Source organism: Battus philenor, unplaced genomic scaffold (assembly GCF_028537555.1).
Source record: "Battus philenor isolate CCGP_79_NKW_IND1 unplaced genomic scaffold, ilBatPhil1.0.hap1 SCAF_10, whole genome shotgun sequence".
Lineage (NCBI taxonomy): Eukaryota > Metazoa > Arthropoda > Insecta > Lepidoptera > Papilionidae > Battus > Battus philenor.
Window position 1 is genome coordinate 15,081,708 of NW_027181662.1, and position 20,530 is coordinate 15,102,237.

At 37.2% G+C, this 20,530-nt stretch overlaps 2 protein-coding genes and 1 non-coding gene across 5 annotated transcripts; all 3 read right to left on the bottom strand.

Moving 5' to 3' along the window:
* Positions 1-397: 397 nt before the first annotated feature.
* LOC137926306 (chitin-binding domain protein cbd-1-like) lies at positions 398-1,396 on the bottom strand. Its single transcript, XM_068769910.1, has 2 exons — positions 1,307-1,396; positions 398-678 (listed from the first exon to the last, which is right to left on the bottom strand). Exons 1-2 carry the CDS (start codon positions 1,372-1,374, stop codon positions 435-437), a joined length of 312 nt encoding a protein of 103 aa, XP_068626011.1. The 5' UTR covers positions 1,375-1,396; the 3' UTR covers positions 398-434.
* Positions 1,397-11,574: 10,178 nt separating this feature from the next.
* sqd (RNA-binding protein squid) lies at positions 11,575-19,752 on the bottom strand. 3 transcript variants are annotated; one of them, XM_068769712.1, is made up of 8 exons: positions 19,532-19,752; positions 18,492-18,532; positions 17,947-18,221; positions 17,417-17,548; positions 16,425-16,692; positions 14,477-14,539; positions 13,611-13,721; positions 11,575-12,142 (listed from the first exon to the last, which is right to left on the bottom strand). In XM_068769712.1, exons 1-7 carry the CDS (start codon positions 19,654-19,656, stop codon positions 13,651-13,653), a joined length of 975 nt encoding a protein of 324 aa, XP_068625813.1. In that variant the 5' UTR covers positions 19,657-19,752; the 3' UTR covers positions 11,575-12,142; positions 13,611-13,650. The 3 variants fall into 3 exon arrangements, with proteins under 3 accessions (XP_068625813.1, XP_068625822.1, XP_068625830.1); XM_068769721.1 differs by lacking the exon at positions 14,477-14,539; XM_068769729.1 differs by lacking the exons at positions 13,611-13,721; positions 14,477-14,539.
* On the bottom strand, positions 18,286-18,356 carry LOC137927541 (small nucleolar RNA snR61/Z1/Z11). Its single transcript, XR_011107771.1, has one exon. It is a non-coding gene; the product is annotated as a small nucleolar RNA snR61/Z1/Z11 (small nucleolar RNA).
* Positions 19,753-20,530: the final 778 nt, after the last annotated feature.

Genomic DNA, 20,530 nt, shown 5'->3' on the forward strand with positions numbered 1-20,530 from the left:
GCTTTCCTCACTAAGTTTACTACTATACTTTGTAAAAAGAAGGGTTTAGTTAAATCTAATAATAATAAAAGTTACTATTTATTGTCGAGTGAAATTCGTTTCTTTTATAACCATTACATATCACATATTTGAAATTGTCACTAGAAAATATTTCATAATTCCAATGACCGAATGTCCATGCTTTTTGACATTTGGTTTCCATATTTAAATGTGAAGACTATGCTATTAATGTTCGAGTTCTAAAGTTTTAAAGTTACCTATACATTTCTAACGACAAATAGATTCACAGATTATATTGTTGTTATTAAGTAAAATAAATATCACAGTAATAATGAAACAAGAAACAAAGGATGTCAATAAAACAGAAAATTTTGAGCAAAATTATATTAAATATGATAAACGTGAAGCCATTTCGTCAAAAGATCTCGTATGCGTTATGTTGAGCGCTTTCTGCAACCGGCGCGGGAAGGAAAGTCGCAAACATGTTTCGTGGGGTTGAAGTGAAGAGCTGCTGGGCATTGGCGACAGACAGGCAGATCACCGACGCACTGGTAGAAGAGCTGGCAATCATCAGGATGTACCATCAGGGCGTCGGCGCTGACGTCAGAGCACGACACCTCCGTGTATGTCTTCTCAATGCAACGTTGTGGAATATTTTGACGGTACTCTGATAATACGCTGTGGAAGATTGAATTTCATTATAGGTAAACTGCTAACATTTATATAACAGTATACATCTAATATATAAAATTCTCGTGTCACGGTGTTCGAACTTGAACTCCTCTGAAACGGCTTGACCGATTTTTACCAAATTTTATATGCGTGTTTAGTAGGTCTGAGAATCGGCTACTATCTATTTTTCATACCTCTAAGTGATAAGGGTTGTTCACCCTTAAAAATTTTTTTATATTTTTTGACGAAATTTTTTGTTTTTACTTTTTATGATACAACATACAAAAATACATACAACCCTAAATTTTCACCCCTCTACAATCAACCCTTATTTTTAAATTGAAAATTAAAAATATTTTTTTTTGCAAAACAACGTTTGCGGGATCAGCTAGTATATAATATAACGTAACGATACAATGTTGTAATACAAAAAAGAGCTGTCTTTGAAAAAAAAATATATATATATATATATATATATATATATATATATATCTAGGAAATATAGCGAATAGGAAATATCTCAAATATCATGTATAATAAATTTAAGAAATTATTTCAATGATTTATTTTAAAAAATCCTAACGTAGTGAGATCATGATTGTTTTTATAATGATTAAAAACAATTGAAACTTACCTGTGCTCATCGTATGCGATGCAAGCGCACGCTCCGAGGAGTACTAAACAAAGTGTCAACTTGTCCATGTCTTCGTTAGTTCAAGTAACAAGTAACTAGTAACTAAACACTTCGTAACGAGGTTTATAAAGCAGCTTATATCTTTTAAAATCGGCTAATCTACCGATTAGTGTTAACAGCTGGAGATTATCCGCAAAAGGCTTTTCAAATCGTTGTCACCCTTGAGATTGTAATATTTATCCAACATTAAGCGTATGATTTTGATTATCCAAGTCTTGTTACGATATGCCGAAAGAGCTTTGTATTTGCCGACTTACTAAAATTAACTTTTATTTAACACGTTCACTGCGGGCCCAATTTTGTAGAACTTTCAGCTGGTGCGGCTGAGGTCGAATCAGCCTCAAGCTGTACTTCCTAGTAGTGCGGTTGAGGCCTTTTCTGCCTCATGTTCATCAATATTTTTTTACAATATTGAGTCAATGCTTCGCAGACATAAAGAAAGCTATATTTGTCTTTGGCATACCTCATACGGTTGAGTGTAAACAGCAGCCGCACTAGAGAGAAAACACGAGTTTTACGCGCCGCACCAGTGCAAAGTCTACCATGAGGCTGAATCGACCTCAAGCCGCAGTGAACGTGTTAATGGAATCAGGCGTTACCTCGCGGAAGTCCATCCTAACTTAGAACCGCCACCGCCAAATTACTCAAGACGTGTATTAGTGTAGTAACACCGATTAGTGTATCACTAATCGGTGTAACATAACTCCTGAAGATGCCCCGTGGAGGGGTGAAACACGTGTTGAGTAATTTGGCGGTGGCGGTTTTGTGATTCGCATTGTTTGCCGCATGCGCATTTGTAAGCGGGCTGGCGGGCGGTGCATTTCTTTGCACGACTACCACTGCATGTGCGGAAGTGGCTAAAAATTAGTCCTTTTCTTACTTAAAATTAACTTTGTCAAGACAAACAGACAACTTGACCACCGGCTTGTTTTTGCTGGAAAAGCCAATATAAGTTCATCTGTTCCAAAGTAACAAAACTTGGTCCAAGAACGAGTAAAAGACAAGTATGTTTTCAAATATTTCTGTTAAAAAATAATATACAACCTTCCATAATAAATATAATTGTAAAAATAAATCTCGTATTTATACTAAAGGTAATTATACATTAAAATAAAACGACTGTTACAACTAATCGACGTCTATGTTTATTTTTACAAAAATGTATTTAATATTATTATCCTCTATCATGTAATACGACACATTATACATACATAGCCACATGTACATATACATAGTACATGCAGTGTCAACTTAGTAAAACTTTATATCAGGGATGGCCAATCTCTTTGATAGTGCGTTGGTTGCAAGCCGCAATTAAACACGCGAAAGAATTTTTTTTTAAATCATATTTATTGAAATTATTTTAAAAAAGTACAAAATATGTGTATTGAAGTTAGATATAATGACACACGTATATGGCAGCACTTCTAATAATACTTAAGATGCCAGTTAGTTAATTATGATCGATGTTTGGTTTTCGCTAATGTTACGGAGGAATAATAATAATCATTATTCACACCAGTAATTTGTTTAGATTTCCCAGAAGCTGACATAGGTTATATACATTTAAATATTTTAATAATTCGACAATCAATCGGAGCCAAAAATAAGTTCGAAGTGGCGCATGTGTCTCGTTAGCCATAGTTTGTCCACTCCTGCTTTATATCATGAGAAAGTTACGTGGATTAAGATCACGGAACGGCCCCATGCACTGGTGCAATACCACAGTAGCCGAAGGAATACACACCGCTGAACGCCAGCACAGAAGTCGAAACATAGTACGTTCTAAACTTTCGAAGTAGAATCTAGATCAGTGATTCCCAAAGTGGTCTATATCGACCCCTAGGGGTCTATGACAACCTGCAAATGGTCTACATCAGCGAAAAAAAAATTGGGAGTCCATGAAATGAAAATGGGGGTCCACGATAGTGGATCTCAACACATACACTGATAGTACTTATTTACTTACATCATACTATCTTATAATATCAAAACATTTACATTATTTATAAAAGTACCTATGAAGTAAAAAAAATATTATATATGTTTATAAAATTGTGTAAGTTGTAGGATGTTAGTATTCGCTTTGTGGTCGCAATACATTTTGAGATTGTAAAAAAAAAACCTGAGAGTCGCAGTCTCAGAGCTTCGCTACCTTGCACTGGCTTGTTCAATTCGTCACTCTGTAAATACGAATGTGGGACAAATAAATAAATTTACAAGAAATTAATATCAGGTAAGTAGGGGGTCTACCCAACACAGAAAAACATGGCAAGGCGTCTACGACACAAAAAAGTTTGGGAACTCTGATCTAGATCCTTAGTAGTGAGGGATAATTTACTAGGATGGGATATCCTTTACGCGTCTATTTTCATAAACAATGCATTTAATATTAACGGCCTGTCTTATATATGAATACGTACGATATAGACCTTGGTGTAGAAACAAATATATTAAAACAACACTACATTTACCATTTCACTTTACTCGTCATTCCAATATATACACTAAGCGGATTTTAGATTTCATCCGTCATATAGCCAGGAAAAGAGGTGATGACTTGGGAAAAAAGACCACGAAACCACGGCTTCTTGCACTAACCTGATCAGATTCGAGCCTTGCTCGATACCACAGTGATCGAAGAAATACACACCGCCGAAGACCAGCACAGGCGGTGTAACAAAGTACGCCACAAACTTTCTAAGATTGTTCAAGATCCTCAACAGTGAGGAATAATAGTATGTAGTATATAGTACATAGTATGTTTTGCTTCTCTTATGTAAGATATTGCTTACGACACGCAATAAGCACATAACCAACAAAAGCGTTGACAACTTTGAAAAACTTCAAATCATTGGAAAGGTAAAATAGACATACATATGACATACATATGCCTTTTCATAAAAAAATGAATTTAATTTGATCGGTGTCTCTCATATTATAGATTGCTCACACGGGCAATGAAAGAGGTAATAGAAGTAAATTTTAAAATAAAACCAGATTTTGTCTAATCGGAGTCCAAATTTATTTTTTCAAAAATACATGTGTGATTGGGTTCGATGATGGAAGTTTATTACAAGGTCTCGGGTGATGGTTGAGGTCTGCAACCGGCGCGCTCCGGACGGTCGCACACGTGTTTGACAGAGTTGAAGTGGAGATGCGATGGGCACTGGCGACAGATGGGTATCTCGTCCACGCAGTAGTAGAACAGCTCGCAGTCATCAGGGTGTGGCATCAGGCTATCTTCTGACACACCAGAACACGACACACTGGTCAGCGTGTTCTCAACGCAACGTCTTGGAATCATGTTGATGTTTGACTTCCAGGTTCTGAATAAAAAATGTTTTATTACTATGGCGTTTTTAGGTTAATTACGTCATTTGTTAGTATTTTTTCAATTTGAATCATTTGCAGCGACACTCTTTATTTAAGCAATCACTTGCATAAATCAAAAGATGACAGCAGAATCCAATTTAAAATCATCTAGAATGAAATTGAGGTCCAATTTTGTAAAATTCTACAACCTATGATACAGATACGTAAGTTTCAAAACGCGTTGTCATCTGACAAAAGCACAAAACAATTTTTTTCTTTATTTTTTTTTGGCTATTAAATATCAAGCTTTATTTTTACCTAGATCCCTTTAGTGTTTTTACAGTCCTTACAAAAGTTTTCAAATTTATTTCATCGTAATAATGAAACATTAAAAAGAAAGTTACGGAAAAGTTCCACAAAAATAAAAAGTCATCCCGGAATTGCTCTTTAGATCTCCTTTAATGTTTTCAATGGAAAATTCCATCTTGAAATTCGTAATAACAAACTGGCAAAGAAAGTTTATTATTGGGTTCGTTGTCATATTTACAAGAATTACCCGAACGTATTGCGGACAATTTTGACGCATTCGTAAATCTATAATAATGGAAACAGACGCCATCTTTAATTTTCCAGAAGTTTCTTTATACGTAAAATGGTATTTTATTAATTGTGGTTATTTTAAAAATATAAAACTTTAATCGTAGAGATGTTTTCTATTATGAAATGCTTTTATTAACAAAATTACAAAAAAAAATACGGCTATCTACACTATCTACACTAGCGAAAATATCATGAAGGAAAAATTGAGTGATTCGTTCTGAAGTTTGTCAACGTGGTGTCGAAACACGTTGTCTGTTTTCTCTTCGCTCATAGTGTATGTTTGTTTTGTAATTGTAATAAATTGTAAAAAATTATAAAACACTGTCGTGACTCGCAGCTGGGAGAAGAAAGATCCGTATCAAATAACAGCAACCATCTCCCAACTGTCTGCGTTTAGTTTAAGCGAAAAAATAATTATTGTAAAAAAAAACACTAGCGATACAAATTAGAATTAATAAAAAAAGTGTATGTTTGAACGAGATTCACGGGTTAGTAATAGTATAATGACGAGTAGCTTCAATTCTATATTTACTAAATATTCATTACGGTAATTCATATACGGTAAGATTGAATTAACGGCGGTAGTTGTTTCGCATTGTTTGCCGCACGCGCATTTATCAGCGGGCTGGCGGGCGGTGCACTTCATTGCACGACTACTGCTGCATAGCGGAAGTAGCTATATATTAGTCCCTTTCTTAGGATGGACTTCCGCAAAGTAACGCCTGAATCTATTAGAAATCGAAAAATGCTCCAACTAAATTTTAGGAAAGTTCATAGAAGCGATAATAACCCATCCGAATTAATTGGGAGCCCTTTTCAAGTAAGGACGCGCTTGGAAAATTTGGACTCCGATAGCCATAGGTTAGTGGAGCCATGTACCTGACCAACTGCCTACCTTTAATAATAACCTCTCCTGACACTAGAAACTCACTAGTTTTTATATAACTTAATCAATTACTTACGCATGACGCTGAACAGCATCAGCTTGTCCCGGTTCGATGCAAAACCAAAGTTGAAGGAATAGAAAACAAAGCAATCTGTAGTTATTCATGGTTGATACGATTCTCGAAGTATACTGTACACTGTACCAGCACACAGGAGTTTAAATATCATCTAACTGAATACGTTTTGCAATCAAGATCGTTTTTAAGAACCTCAAGTTCAAGATAAAAGTAACAAGACGATAGATAGACAATTCATCACAATCATTTCCTAAATCTCTATTACTTATATATAAATAGTATGTATTGATGTATGTGTATAAATCATTTTCACTAGTAACTTCATAGTAATTGTTTACCAAATCAAGAAGCAGTCAAGTTCTTGAGTCATGTAGAAAGCTCTTTGTTATTTTCAGCTGATGGACGCCTACTGCAAGGTATAAACCTCCCCCAAAGATCGCCACGATGCTCTGTCCTGTACTGCCTGCATCCAGGAACTTCCCGTGACTTTGACGTTGTTCCACCTGATGGAAGGCCTACCTTTCACCACTCGATAACCTTTTGGCCCCAACGGCCATCGTTTATACCAGCGATGTCCCCCGTTGTTACTCCAAACGAGCAATTCTTCGCGAGTTCTTCTGCAGACCCGCATCTCGCGGCAAATCTCCGAGCATATCCCTCTCTATTGGTATCAGGGTGAACTTGAACCTTCTTATGACGCCAATCGTAAGTGACCACGTCTCGGATCCGTATATCATCATCAGCAACAACACATTGGTCAAAGAGCTACGCCTTCAAGCATTACGGTATGTTGGCCGAGAAGGGATTTCAGAGCTTTCTGAACACTGTCCGTCCAAGTTGGATTCGCAGTGATCTGTTTCTCGAAATTGATCATACCAAGCTGTAAGGAAAGCTCTTTAGATATAGACAATCATAGAAGTAGATAGAGGTTACTTATTATAATTGAAATGGACCCTTCCGTTCCGTGAACTCATCACCGATGAAGCTGTAAAAATCCTCGTGCTAACAGCAAAAACATGACAAGCAGTTGTTAATATAAGCATTCCTCATAAAATAGCCATGCAGTTTACTTCACACAAGTGTTTCGTTTCAGAATAGAGAATGTTTTTACTCCTAAAAATCTCCTTCAAACATCATTATTAATGAATATTTATATAAATAAAAAAAACCTTATGGTCTTGTCTTGGCCACTAGTGACCACTATTGTTGATGGATGAAAATTTATTTCAAATTTTAAGTATACTAATTCTTCTTTTTATTTCTTCAATTATAAGTTATATTTGAGATTTAGGTTATAGAAATTTCCAGTATATTCTTTATTTAATTAATACAAACGATGTCGCGGGTAAAACATTGTATCAAATCAATCTTTGTATTAGCCGCCAGTTTCGTAAAGCACTTACCTCAAGTGTTAATACATTTCTAAGTATCTCGTATACTGTATAAACAATCGAAGTCACAGTTTGAGGTGATTGGGGTGAAGATTAAGTCAATTTATTTTCATTTTCTAGAATCGATTCAAGGTTTTCTTTATGAAGCCTTTACGTGCATTAGTTTAAGGTAGTCCGCAAAAGGTTGATTAGACTTCTTTGCAAAACTTAAACTCAATAGCTAAGGCAATGTATAGAAGATTTATAAATGAAGGTAGTACACCAATACTTCGCTTTGCGTCTTTTCGTTTTGCGTTTTTTTTCGAAGTTGTGTCGCTGCTTAATTAGTACTAATTTTCACTGTGCGTCGTTAGATTTTTGAGGGTGCGTTGTTTTGGGTTCGAGTCTTTACTTTTTTTTTTTGAAATTTTCTTTTTTTCTAAAAGATGGCAACACTTTTGTTTCTAATTACGCCATGCCATCAAAACTCAGGTATTCCCTTTCTAACTTAAAATCAAAGCAACTTGAATACAATTTTATTTTCACTTTGTTTTGCTAATTTTAGAGTTCAGTTCCAATTACGTAGTGTGTTGTAATGTAGAGTGTTGTGCTTTTTTTTAAAAGAGAATAATAAATTTATTTAAATTTTTACGTGTCGTTTCTGGTTACAAAAAGGGTAAATATTATTCCTATTTATTTATTGGCAGGGCTATATTATTTTTGTTTTTTAAATGTTTACTTTGTTAAATTTTCTTTTTAAAAAGTAGTATTTTCGTGACCCTGGAACCTATCTTCAATCTTTACATGGTTTGCTATAGAAAATCTTAATTCACTGCGGCGTTTCAATTTGAGTCGTGTTTTTTTTAACGTAACCACGACGCAAAGTGAGGTATTGGTGTACATGTAAAGGAAAAAAAGCTAAGAGTATATAAATAAAAATAAAAACTTGAAAAACTCGTTTAGTCAAATGTAACGTCCCTGTCTCACACATGGCAGGAGTAACGCGAGAGATATCTTAGGTTTTCTAATCACTTGCTGTTTACATCAAGATGGGTAGCTCCGTAAACCAGAATATACTTGATAGAAGGGCTGCTGGTGTTTCTTCTGTCACTTCTTCTCCCAGCGGTAACGCTTTTCAAAGTAGTAGTAGTGTAATTAGCCAGCAAATATCAACCTACCAAGTCCAGGTTTCTCTCTCTCGAGCCCCCTTGTGTCGAAATGCTAAACGGACATTATCAAAGAGTAACAGCCAAAGATAAGGTCCCATCGTGGGAGTCCATGAGTGGAAAAAAGAGCATCTTTCTAAAAATGATCTTACTATGAAACATGTAAAATATGTCAAAAGAACTAAGCCAAAAATAAATTATGAACTTCTTAAATAAACCAAAGTAAAATAGATAAAAAATTATGAAATACTACAAATTTTATTTATTTATATTAATTTTACTGAACAACGAGAATATGTACGACGTATATAATGTTACTCTGCTAGCCACTTTAAGCTTTGTGTAGCTTTATCAAATTAAGCTAATAGAAACAGATCCGTGAGGTAAAATCTTTACTCTGACATATTGTATTTCAGTAAGAAAGGTGTGGCTTGCACGAATAAGGACTATACCCGTGCTGGTGTTGTAGTGTAGTGTAATGTATTGTGAACGGGAGCGACGCGGGCTGACCCTGACCACCCTCGCTTAAACGTGTGATAAGTGTGTTGTACATCGCGTCTGACGAGGGCCAGATGTGTACTGTAAAGTGGAAACGTAGAGAGGAATTTATTTAACCCATTCGCAGCCAAGCCCAAATTATACAAAGTCATCCACATTGCCATTTGTATTTTGCGCGTTATTGTTCACTAAAACCCTGTTATTTCTTGGTAAGAGCACATATATTATCATACATAATCATTTAGAAACAGAAAACCAAAGACGAGTTGACGAGTATACTCGTCTTTGGCAATGGGAAGGCCAAAGGGACTCGATATCCTTTTTCGTATTTGCGTACATTTTAGTAGATAAATAATAAATCACGCAGATGGATAAAATAATGAAAATGCAATAAAACGAGACACTGCATTCTATAAATTGGCAACACTTAGAAATTCACTATTGTCGATTACTGTCTCGGAAAAAAAAGCGGGATAATTTAGTACCCCGTATTTTTATTTCACTTTGAGCTGAGTAACTGCAACACCTCTTATCAGTATTCATTATAGTAAAAAAAAATATTTTTTGTATTTTTCAAGTTTTTTAACGTATTTAAATTATGTTTGTGGCAAAAAAATTTGCTTATTCAAAAGCCTGCATGTTATAATATATTTAAAGTAGGACGAGTATACTCGTCTTGGCAATGCGTGACACTCAAGAGCGGCGAGAAAAGAATACAAAAGACCGTGTTATAAGCTTGACTGCTCAAATGTCGCAGACTAATGGTTGAGTGAATTCGCTAACTTTAACGTCCTAATCTTAAAAGTTGTAAAAAAAATATTTGGTAATCGTGAAACGGAACAAAATACCCGAAGATATAAAATTAAGACCACTAAAAAATACTACTACTAACTAAAAAAAATAATATGATGCTCTTATTTTAAAAATAATTTAATACTCAAGTTACCAAATAGTTTAAGAAAATACTTGAGCACATTAAGCACTATTAAGTATAAATAAACACTGACACTCAGGAACAATAAAGATAAATAATAATTGTAACAAGTAAAGGCACGGACGCTATTGTCTGTGGGACATAGGCTAAAAATGGCGACCTTAAAACGAATGATTCACGCACACCGAATGTTTTTACAATACACAAATACAGCGCCTTTAAAATATAATAGCAACACATAATATTCGTTTTTTTGCTATTACATTTTTAGTTTATTAAAAATTCAAAATTACAGACAACGCGAATTCATTCACAAAAAATAATTTCTTGTTAATGAAGTAGTGAAATTTCTACTACTGTACTATTTATTACTATTCCCCACTGTGAGGGTCTAAATTAAAATGCCAGAAGTTTTAATAAAAATTTAATTATGAAAATACATCGGTCTTGTAAACTAAAAATATATTTCAGTAACTTTTACGTAAGTTTATTGTAAAATACTTCGATATTACAAAAAGATCATCCCATTATTGTCATAATGGCCAAGTCTATAATCCCTGAGGCTAATTTGTAGCCTACAGTATTGTTTCAACGCCTTGTGTAACATCGCAGTAGGTAAAACTACAATATAAGTATACCTAGCAGTGAACGGCTGGCTTAATTTGTCTATGGTGTAACTGCTTACTGCTACTTAATTTTTAGCTCTGCGAGCAAGGGAAAGGCACCACAGATAACGGCAAATTTGTATTTATCTGTGGTACCTCTTTGAAGACTTGTAATGAAGAAACTACATTACTAAATAGATTTTTCGCAACTATACTCCAAGTAACACGGATTTTCAAGTTTTTGACAATAGCGATATTGCGCACAATAGCTATTCACATTTCCAGCAGTTTTACTGAAGTTTTTTGTATAGTATATGCATTATTCGTATTTTTTTTTAATTTTATCAGCATAGCCATTACACTACAAGGCATAGACCTCTCCTAAAAATTACCTCTGATGAAACCCTATTTTGTAAACTAGTAAATTAATAATCATTTCAAACACCACGGCTGGGCATTATATTTCATTTTGCACTAATAAACAATAATCAGTTTTTATTATTTTATATCATATTTGTGTACTTTTACTAGTTTTTAACATTATTACTTCTAAAACAAGAACTATATAGCATGGACACAATGTTATTAAAATTTGGTAATAAGATTCAAAAGGCACAAAACGTAAGAAATAAAGACACTCGTACACTATTTAACATGCCGGTCGCAAGGCCTCGACGATCCTCGGGCGACGGGCGCTCCGCGGGGAACACGCAGAGGCGCTCCGCCAAGTACAAGACGCCGCAACACAAAAAGTCACATTTTATTTACAATTTGTTTATTTCGACATACACTTGTATATCCCAGAAGTTTGTTCATGTCCGATCACTTATGCTAATTTCATTCCTACTCAGCGGAAGAAACATCAAGGTCGTACAAAATACATGATTCTGATTCCTTGTTTAATATTACCAAATAAAAATACAAATCTACAACATTTTCTGCATGAGATCCAGAACCAAAACCTCCGGAGCGGCGGACACACGCGCACACTCGCGCACACACACGCACGCACACACACGACGCACGACGGGACGACACATTACTCTAGTTTAAGCTCTGCATCGTAATACAACTAAGAATTCAGTTCAAACGGTTGATAGTTCCATATTGAATGTCAAATTGATCTAATCGGCAATAATACTCAGGTGAATCTATAAAATCCATACTATATTAAAATAAATTTATGCAGGCGGCGCTCCGGCGGGCGCGGCCGCGCATTATCCTTATTAAATCTTAAAAAGATTGTTTCTTAAATTAACGCGTGGAATGGAACGGCGCCCCGGCGCGGTGAGACGGGGCAGGGGCGCCCATGACCGGTGTCTTAACCTGCAACAACAAGCGCACGGGCTCAGCACAGCGCCTCAGCTCTCAGCCGACCGCCCTCTCCAAGCGGCACAATCAATTCCAACAGTAGTGTTACTAATAAACTTAATTATATTGTAAGAAAAAGTGTTATTGAAATTCAGATTTACTTAAAAATAAAATGAATCATTGTTATTTTTCTCATGTAAAAAAAGTTGTATTTTCTTCCTATAAAATGAGATTCCAATACTCTTCCAAACAAAAATATAGATAAAAATTATTATATAATTAGACAATGATATGTTATAATTATATGGAAAATGTTTAAAATTTAAAGGAGAAAAAAATATAGGGCAAACATTAAAAGCATACAATGATAACATCAAAAGCAAGAAAAGCTGTGCAGGGGAACCTTTGCTTCGCTACCATGGTTGTTAAAGAGTCCTCGTTGCAGGCAGAGGAGTCAAGGCAAGCAATATTTATTTGAGTTGCACAAGTATTGCACAATCCGCATGCGGATAATCGATGTGTTAGCGGCGTTATCATGCGCTCAGTGCACTTGTAGAACAAACTTCAGATAAAGTTATCATTTTACAGATTAATTTCAAGTTTTTGTTATAAAATGTATCACTATTTGAAAAACAAATATCGTTAACAGCTTTGTTCATGTACTGATATTGTGAACCGATATAAGTATATTTTTTTAAATGTACTAGTAGCTAACATACCATAAACTATATTAATAAAAGCTGTAACCGTTTCAAAGTGTGTAGAAGCACAAGTAGATTAATAGATTAGCACATTTGATCTATACATGCTAAAACTAAATTTACCTCGCTGTTGAACAAACCTTCAAAAAATCATTATATTTGACTTATAATAGATATATAGTTATGTTAGTCACACCATTTTTAAGTCAAGAAGGGCTCAACTATAAAGATTATTTATTTTTTTATATTTTGATTCTATCCATTACTTAATAATGAGTATTAAAATATAATATTAATAAATTAACTTAAAAAAGGAGAAAATTAAAGTTATAAGTTTTGTATGCTTAAGGTTCTGTTAGCCTCAGAAATACATCAAAGTGCATTTTATAAACCTAAATTTAATCGAGTACAAACATGTAACAAATATTCTTTTGAAAACTTTGCAAAGCATCTTCGAAAAATCTAGATATCAAATATAACAATTACAATACTTAATGTTACAATAAACAGTGTTACTCGAATTAGAATCATAGTCCCCAGGCGTGTTAATCTCCTATATAATGTTTAATACTATTATATGCCTCAACATTTGTGAATTTTTCGCGGATAAATTGGAACTAGTTTGTGCAATACTCGGCTGCGGGTAGGTTAAATGGGTGGGTGGGTGTTTATCTATCAGAACTAAACGCTTCGTTGGCGGTCGGCGGCGTCTGTCAAATGGTTCAAAGCACAGTTGCGAAGCTGTCGAGTGGGAGATGGAAGTGAATACACTGAGGGCTCACCTTACTATTGGACTGAGATGGCGGTGGGCAGGTACGGAGTTCAGTATGGCTGGTGCCTCTGGTTAGCGCGGCCGCCGCCACCGCCCCGCTGCTTGCCGCCCTGGTAGCCGGCTGCAAACCATTCCACACACTGCCTAAATGTCGCCACACCTACTCAACACTGATTGATACATGACGCTACTGCTAATGAGTATTGTGAAAGCTCGGCGCGGGCCGTCGCCGGACGCGTACCATGCACTTTTGGAATAAGTATATCACATCAATATACGGGTAGAGCTAACGAACGGGCCGCCGAACACTAGCTTGCTGTGCAATTGATGAGGGTTAATGTAATGTGACGCACTCGATACCGCTAACTGAAAGCCTGAAATGTGAATCGTGAACTAAAGGACAGGCAGATCTACGAAAGCAGCCAAACAATATGAACGTGATAGCGACTATAGCGAAGTCCTGCAATGTTTTGATGGAATTTTTACTGAAATTTCATTACGAATTAAACCCATTATTTCTCTAAATACCCAACCTAATTTTTTTTCAAATTGGACTCTTACAGCTGCCATAATGTTTGCACATATTTGTCGGGTTTGAAGCGGCTGGGCGCAGAAGGCGCCTAGCTTAAGAGGGAGGCGCTGCCGTGCTCTTAGATCGCTTCGGCGGGCACTCCATAGAATAACAAAGCTGAGAGGAACTCAACTTGGACTGTATAACACCCGCTAAGCATTCCGACACAAGGGCATCCGAGAGGGAATGGCAAACCTAAATTGTCAAAAATAGTTTGGTATGGGTTAACATCCATCAAAGCGCCGCAGGTAGGAAAGGGCGTAGTGATATGTGCCTCAAATGGGGTGGGTAGAGGACGGCAGTACCTTTCCCGCGTGGAGCCGCGCGTGCGCCGTAGCCGCCCTCGTACCCTCCATACCCGCCGTAGTCTGCCCGCAACACAAACCATTAGTCCAGGCCCCGCACGCTCTTTTGGACCCTCACATCTCTCGGAGCTGATCTCAGAGGCTTGTCTTTACATTGCATAAGCCTCGCCAGTCCACAACAATCATATTTGTATATATATACACACCAATATGTGTGGGTGGGTACCAAGTTATTTTATCCACTTTATCCTGTTAGGTTATATAAATTGAAGTATTTCTTCAAGTGCATAGTAAGAAATATTTACAAATGTTTCATTGTTAACTCCTCGATGAGCAAACCTTACCTAACAATCTAGAGATTAGTCTGCTTATACCCTCTGAACCCCAATCAAGCAGTTTACTTTGTGATTTGTGCATGCAACAAGCATTTGAAAACATTTAGTCAAACTATTCCTAAATCAGTTTCACAGCCCCAGACCTATTTGACAGTATAAGAGGGGGAGATGATCACTTGACTAAACACTGCCGCTATCTGTGTATTTACTCTTTGATTTGCTTCTAAAATATTTTATTGCCACAGAACAGTTACATTTCATTTATAGAAACAATTCTAAAATTCATTATGTGAAATAAATGTTATTTACTATGGATTGCTTGTTAATATATTAGATAGATAATCCTCATGTTCTATTTGATAATGGCATTTCCAAGAAGGCAGTGTGTATCTGTACCCTGAACATGCAAGATTAGTGGGTCGGGTAGCGGATAGCGGGTCATGGACAGCGGGTAGCGGGTTGTGGATAGCGGATAGCGGACAGCGGGTGGTGAGCGGGTGTGCGCCGCGAGCTGCAGCGTCGGAAGGGGAGTGGGCTGGGATCAGATATATGGAAACACATTGAGATTTTTGTAACAGTGCTTTATTCAAAAGCTTCATCATATCTTTATCACTTTCACAATGTCTCTCCATATATTACCCCAATTTCCCAAATGTAGCATGTGGCGAGAGTGTTAATAGGTAAAATAAAAATACCAAAAAACAAATATAACTCGAGCGACATTGCTACATATGTCAAAAGTGGTATTACAAATAAACACTTATAAAACGAAAGGCAGGTAACACATATGTACAGTATACAGTACCCAGTGAAACAATGATAAAGAGTGATCGAGAGCTGCGCGGGCACTTGCTACCGGCTGCCGGGAGCGGCGGCGCGCGAGCGGGGCGGCTGCGGCGGCGCCGGGGCCGCGCCCGACGCCCGCAGCCGCCCCGCCCGCGCGCCGCTCAGCAATGCAAATTAGTGGAAATAAATCAAACAGCGCAAATTAAAAATGATCTCTCGGAAACAAGTTACGAAAAATGATTAACTCTAATTACTCCAAAAAATGATTAGATAGAAACGTTGGTTATATCGATATATACTGCCTCCGACAACATTCACTACACATTATCTCGATAGAATATCCATGTAAATACGTAGTTATAATAGAAAAATAAATATTTTCTACGCTAAGTCGTACACCTAAACTCCACGCCGCCCGAGCGGAGCGGCACGCAAGGTAAATAGGCATCTCAAGGACGGAGGCTCGCCCGTCGCCGCCACGCGCCGGCCCGGATGCCGCCGCCCCGTCCGGCAGTCCGCTGCTCGCGCCGCCGGGGCTCTTCCTTCTTCTTAAACTTAAAATATTCTACACAACTTTCGTGTTTCGCTATTTGTTCCCGATTTCTCCTGTTTTGTCTTGAATCAGTTTGTTGACGTCGAGAGCCTGCGACGAGACGACGGGGGCCGCTCGGGAGGCGCCGACAGCATCCGGGCCACAACAACATCACGCTAACCTACCCTTACTCTACGTTTACATCCTAAAAATCAGGTAACATCAGTCGAGGTAATGTGTCGGTGAGCGGTGCTTAGCGAACCTGGCCACTAGTAGTTCTGCTTGCCGCGTTTACCGTAATTGGGGTAGCCGGAGTAATCGTAACCGCCGTAACCCCCGTAGCCGTCGTATCCGTAGCCGCCGTAGCCGTAACCGTCGTAGCCGCCGCCATAGCCGCCCTGGCCGTAGCCGTAGCCGCCGTAGCCCTGGTTGCCCCACGTGCCCTGGCCGCCGTAGCCCCCGCGTCCGCCGCGACCACCGCGCGCCCCGCGCCCACCCCGCCCGCCGCGCACACCCATGCCGCCGGGCCCGTCGGGCTTCGGCGTCGCGCGCTTTACGTCCACCTGCGGATAAGACACATTTTGCTATCAACTCACAACACCAAGTGAAACTGAGATAAACGTTTATGTTAATCTTTGATAGATCGAATATACAAAAAAAACTGTTATTACAAACTATAGCTGATGCAAGTTAAAAACATCTTAAACATATGATTTATTTAATCCAATACTGTCTAGTCACACTCGCCATTGCCTTTTATCTTAACGCGTGTGTGACTCAACTTTGGACCTACTAAAACGAAACAGTGAAAAGCATTTGGTCCTGTAAGGTTAAGTCCAATAGGTGCTTAAACATCTTTGAAGGTAGATGTTAAAAATCAATGTGGTAAAAAAACATACATTAATATATGTTAGTATACACATATTAATAAACAAATATTTTTAAAAATTTATTGTTATCAACCCACAACTTACAAAAGTAATTCATATTATTCATTTTTTGTTTAAAAGATAGTTTTATAAATTACCCTCAATGTATACTAAAAAATAATTTATACCACACCCTTCACAACAAACTTCTTTAATAGAGATTTATATTTAAAACTATAATTTGAATTTACCTGCATTTAACAACTGCATTTACCCCACACTAAATGCAGATGTTTCCATCATTTGCATGGTCAACTAGTATTTCAAGTATTGCAGTGATCTCATAGAACCATGCCTTACAGTGAGCATCTATTTGCAAACATGTATCAATACTATTAACGGAAGTTGAAGGTCTTACCTCCTTTCCAGCAATTGTCTGCTTAGGTGTCTTCAGGAGTTCATTGACCACTTGCTCGGACTCAAATGTGATAAAGCAGAATCCTTTCCTTTGGTTCTTTGTCTTGTCAAATGGCATTTCTACTTCCATGATCTACAAACAAGAAAACTTCACCTTCACATTTATGTAAACATTTTAGGTAAAATAAAACTAAAGTTTTAATATCAGTGGCCCGGATGCCTCTTCACAAACACTCGAGATGTTAATTATCTCACCAAAACCGGAGTTGTCATCATCAAAATGTGTATAAACCTTAAAATTACTTCACAGCTCAAAGGGGTTAAAACTGCTGCTCAGATACTACTTCCATGTAGGGGGAACCCTGTTGAACTTTAGCATCTGACAGTTCCATTTTTTATCAAGTTGCATTGACTGTAAAGTTAACCCCTTTAATGCTTAATGTTAATTTTTTACTTCAATAATTAATGCTAGGTTGCATAAACCTGCCCAGAGACACAGAATTGAAGGTATTTGTGAAAAATTATACTGACCGTCCCAAAATTGCTGAAAAAGTTCTTGATTTCATCATCTGAGATTTCACTGCTCAGGCCTCCAACAAATATTTTCCCATGCCTTGCCTTTGCCTTCTTGGGGTCTACCTTCTTGTTGTTGATGCTGTGGTCACCAGCAGCCATTACTTTATCAATGGAGTCTGGTGCTTTGAAAACAATGAAGGCGAAACCCCGTGATCGGCCTGTGTTTGGATCTGTTTTCACATTGATGCTTTCAATTTCACCGTATGCACTGAAGTGGTCACGCAACTCCTCTGTAATGAGCACCCAGTTTAGTATTTGCTCTAAATCAATATTAATTTTAAATTTTAAAAAAGCGCGTCAGTATTGTGGGTAAAGCTTTCTTCAATCAAACTTCAGAAGCAGAACTGAAATATTCATCATTTAAGGTGCTTGCAAATTATGGCATGTGGTATTTTTAAATATCTTTACTAAATAGTATCTTTGTGCCAATATAATAATGTCTATGTAAATTTTATAGTTAATTATAAAATATATCTAAAATAATAAAAGTTTAGACTTACTATCTGTTGTTTCCCAGCTCAAGCCTCCCACAAACAGTTTTCTGTAAGTTCATGTAAAAAAAAAATTAACATGGGTGAATTCACAGCTACACACTGTCTCGAATTAGAGAATTTTTAGACTTAAACATTACAATTTAATATTAAACAACTATGCAGTACTTGTTTACAGTACTTTACAGCTACTTTTTTCGTTCAAAAACAAACTCCAAGCACTGCAGCAAAACAAATTGACAACCTGTAAGTTACAAAGAGGAAAACTGGAGAGCTTTACATTAAATTAGACAACGAGATGTGAACAGAGAATGTTACAGTGAATCGCAAGATTTGAAATTGGCAAGTGTCAACGGGCCCAAAATTAAGTGGCCGAACCAGCAAGTGGTCATTTGGCGGTAGCTTTACTTAGTGTGAGCCCAGGATATATACCATGGCGTCCTCCGGCGGCGGCGGCGGCGGCGGCGCAGGCTCACACCTGCAGAGAGACAGCCAGTTAGTAGCGCTCCACACCGCCGTGCGCTCCGGGCACTCCCGCCGGTCGCACGCACTACCTCCGATTTAAAACCTTGCAGCTTACGCGACACCCCGAGGCCCACGCGACCGTAACATTCGAAACGAATCTAGATATACGGCGGCGATGCGAAAATCGATAACGGGAACGCGCCCGCACCGGCTGCGAGACGCGCATCGGCCGCCATTTTAACTTGCAGCGGCAACGAACTAATTTTAGAAAAAATAATCTCGAACATACCGTCTGAAATGAAAACTACGACTTCAAACAATGAATTTAAGCCGCGTACGACCAACTGCAAAAACGAAAAGATTAAATTTTGATACGACCTCTAAGATTCAAATAGATTCGGATGCCGATAATAATATTGCCGGACCGCCGACGCCATTGCGGGTGGTTAAGGATGGTACTGTAAAAGCACATTTACCAAGCTATTAACTCACATTATACTAAGCTAATAATCATGTTATCGTTGAAAACATCTTAAAAACTCATCTGATTTGCATCCCGATAAATAAAAGGAAGCCAACGTTACCTGTCGTCATCGCGTCCGGACGCTTCGCCGCTATTATTTTCTTGATTATCGCCTCCTCCATTTTCTACGTTTCCATTCACTTGGCTCTCTGTAACATCTTGCGCGAAATTGTCGTTATTGGCCATATCTGACTTAGATATAGGCTTAATTAATAATAAACTAATAACTAAGGTCCAAACACGACCTTCGACACTGAATGCCAAACGCAGAAGAAAGAACGAACGCCTGCGATGAGTCGGCGCGAAATAGTTTGTAATGTTGGCAAACTGCAATAGACGCGCTTTTTTTGGCGAGCATCTCATCCCTACCACAACCACAACCAATGAAAACCAAGAGGTAAACGGAGGTCAATGGCATTCTATTCGTATCAACAAGGATGCAACATATATTTTGGGTAGAAGCAAAAGAGATAGCAATAACAAGCTCTGAATCAATACCGGTACCAACAGACTGACGCTTCTTTGCCGCCATTATTTTATTAGCTATTAAACTGCGTTCAAAATAGAAGTTAATAAAATATAAAATAATGTAAACTATAAAAGTTTACATTATTTTATATTTTTTATATTTTACAATAAAAATAAAATAGTACAACAACATTTTAACTAAGCAATCTATTCTTAAAATTACTACCTGGATCGTGTTTATAATGAAAACACTTATGCAAAAGAAAACTATTTAATACGTAAATTCATAAAATAACAGCGGTAATACATTGTCAGCAGCTAGAAAATATATTCGTACAACATATGTAATCCTATTCCAAATTAAGATCAATTTTAAGAAATGTATACGTGCAAATATTCTTATTGATATCTGAGTGTGGCACAAGTGTACCTTTTGTTACAAGCAAAAATTTTGTAAACAGATATAGAATAGTAAAATATGTAAAATTTTGAAATCATTTTACACAAAATAGAGAAAAAATGGTTACATCAAACTTATTTCACATATTGATTGAAATAGTAAATGGTAAAAATTATACGAGACAAGATATTA

Coding starts and splice junctions, on each gene's coding strand:
- sqd (XM_068769712.1), bottom strand. CDS start 19,656: ATGGCCAATAACGACAATTTCGCGCAAGATGTTACAGAGAGCCAAGTG. Junction 18,533..19,531: donor TCCGGACGCGATGACGACAG/GTAACGTTGGCT, acceptor ATGAACTTACAG/AAAACTGTTTGTGGGAGGCT. Junction 14,540..16,424: donor CTCCGGCTACCCCAATTACG/GTAAACGCGGCA, acceptor TGTTGCGGGCAG/ACTACGGCGGGTATGGAGGG.
- LOC137926306 (XM_068769910.1), bottom strand. CDS start 1,374: ATGGACAAGTTGACACTTTGTTTAGTACTCCTCGGAGCGTGCGCTTGC. Junction 679..1,306: donor ATCGCATACGATGAGCACAG/GTAAGTTTCAAT, acceptor AATCTTCCACAG/CGTATTATCAGAGTACCGTC.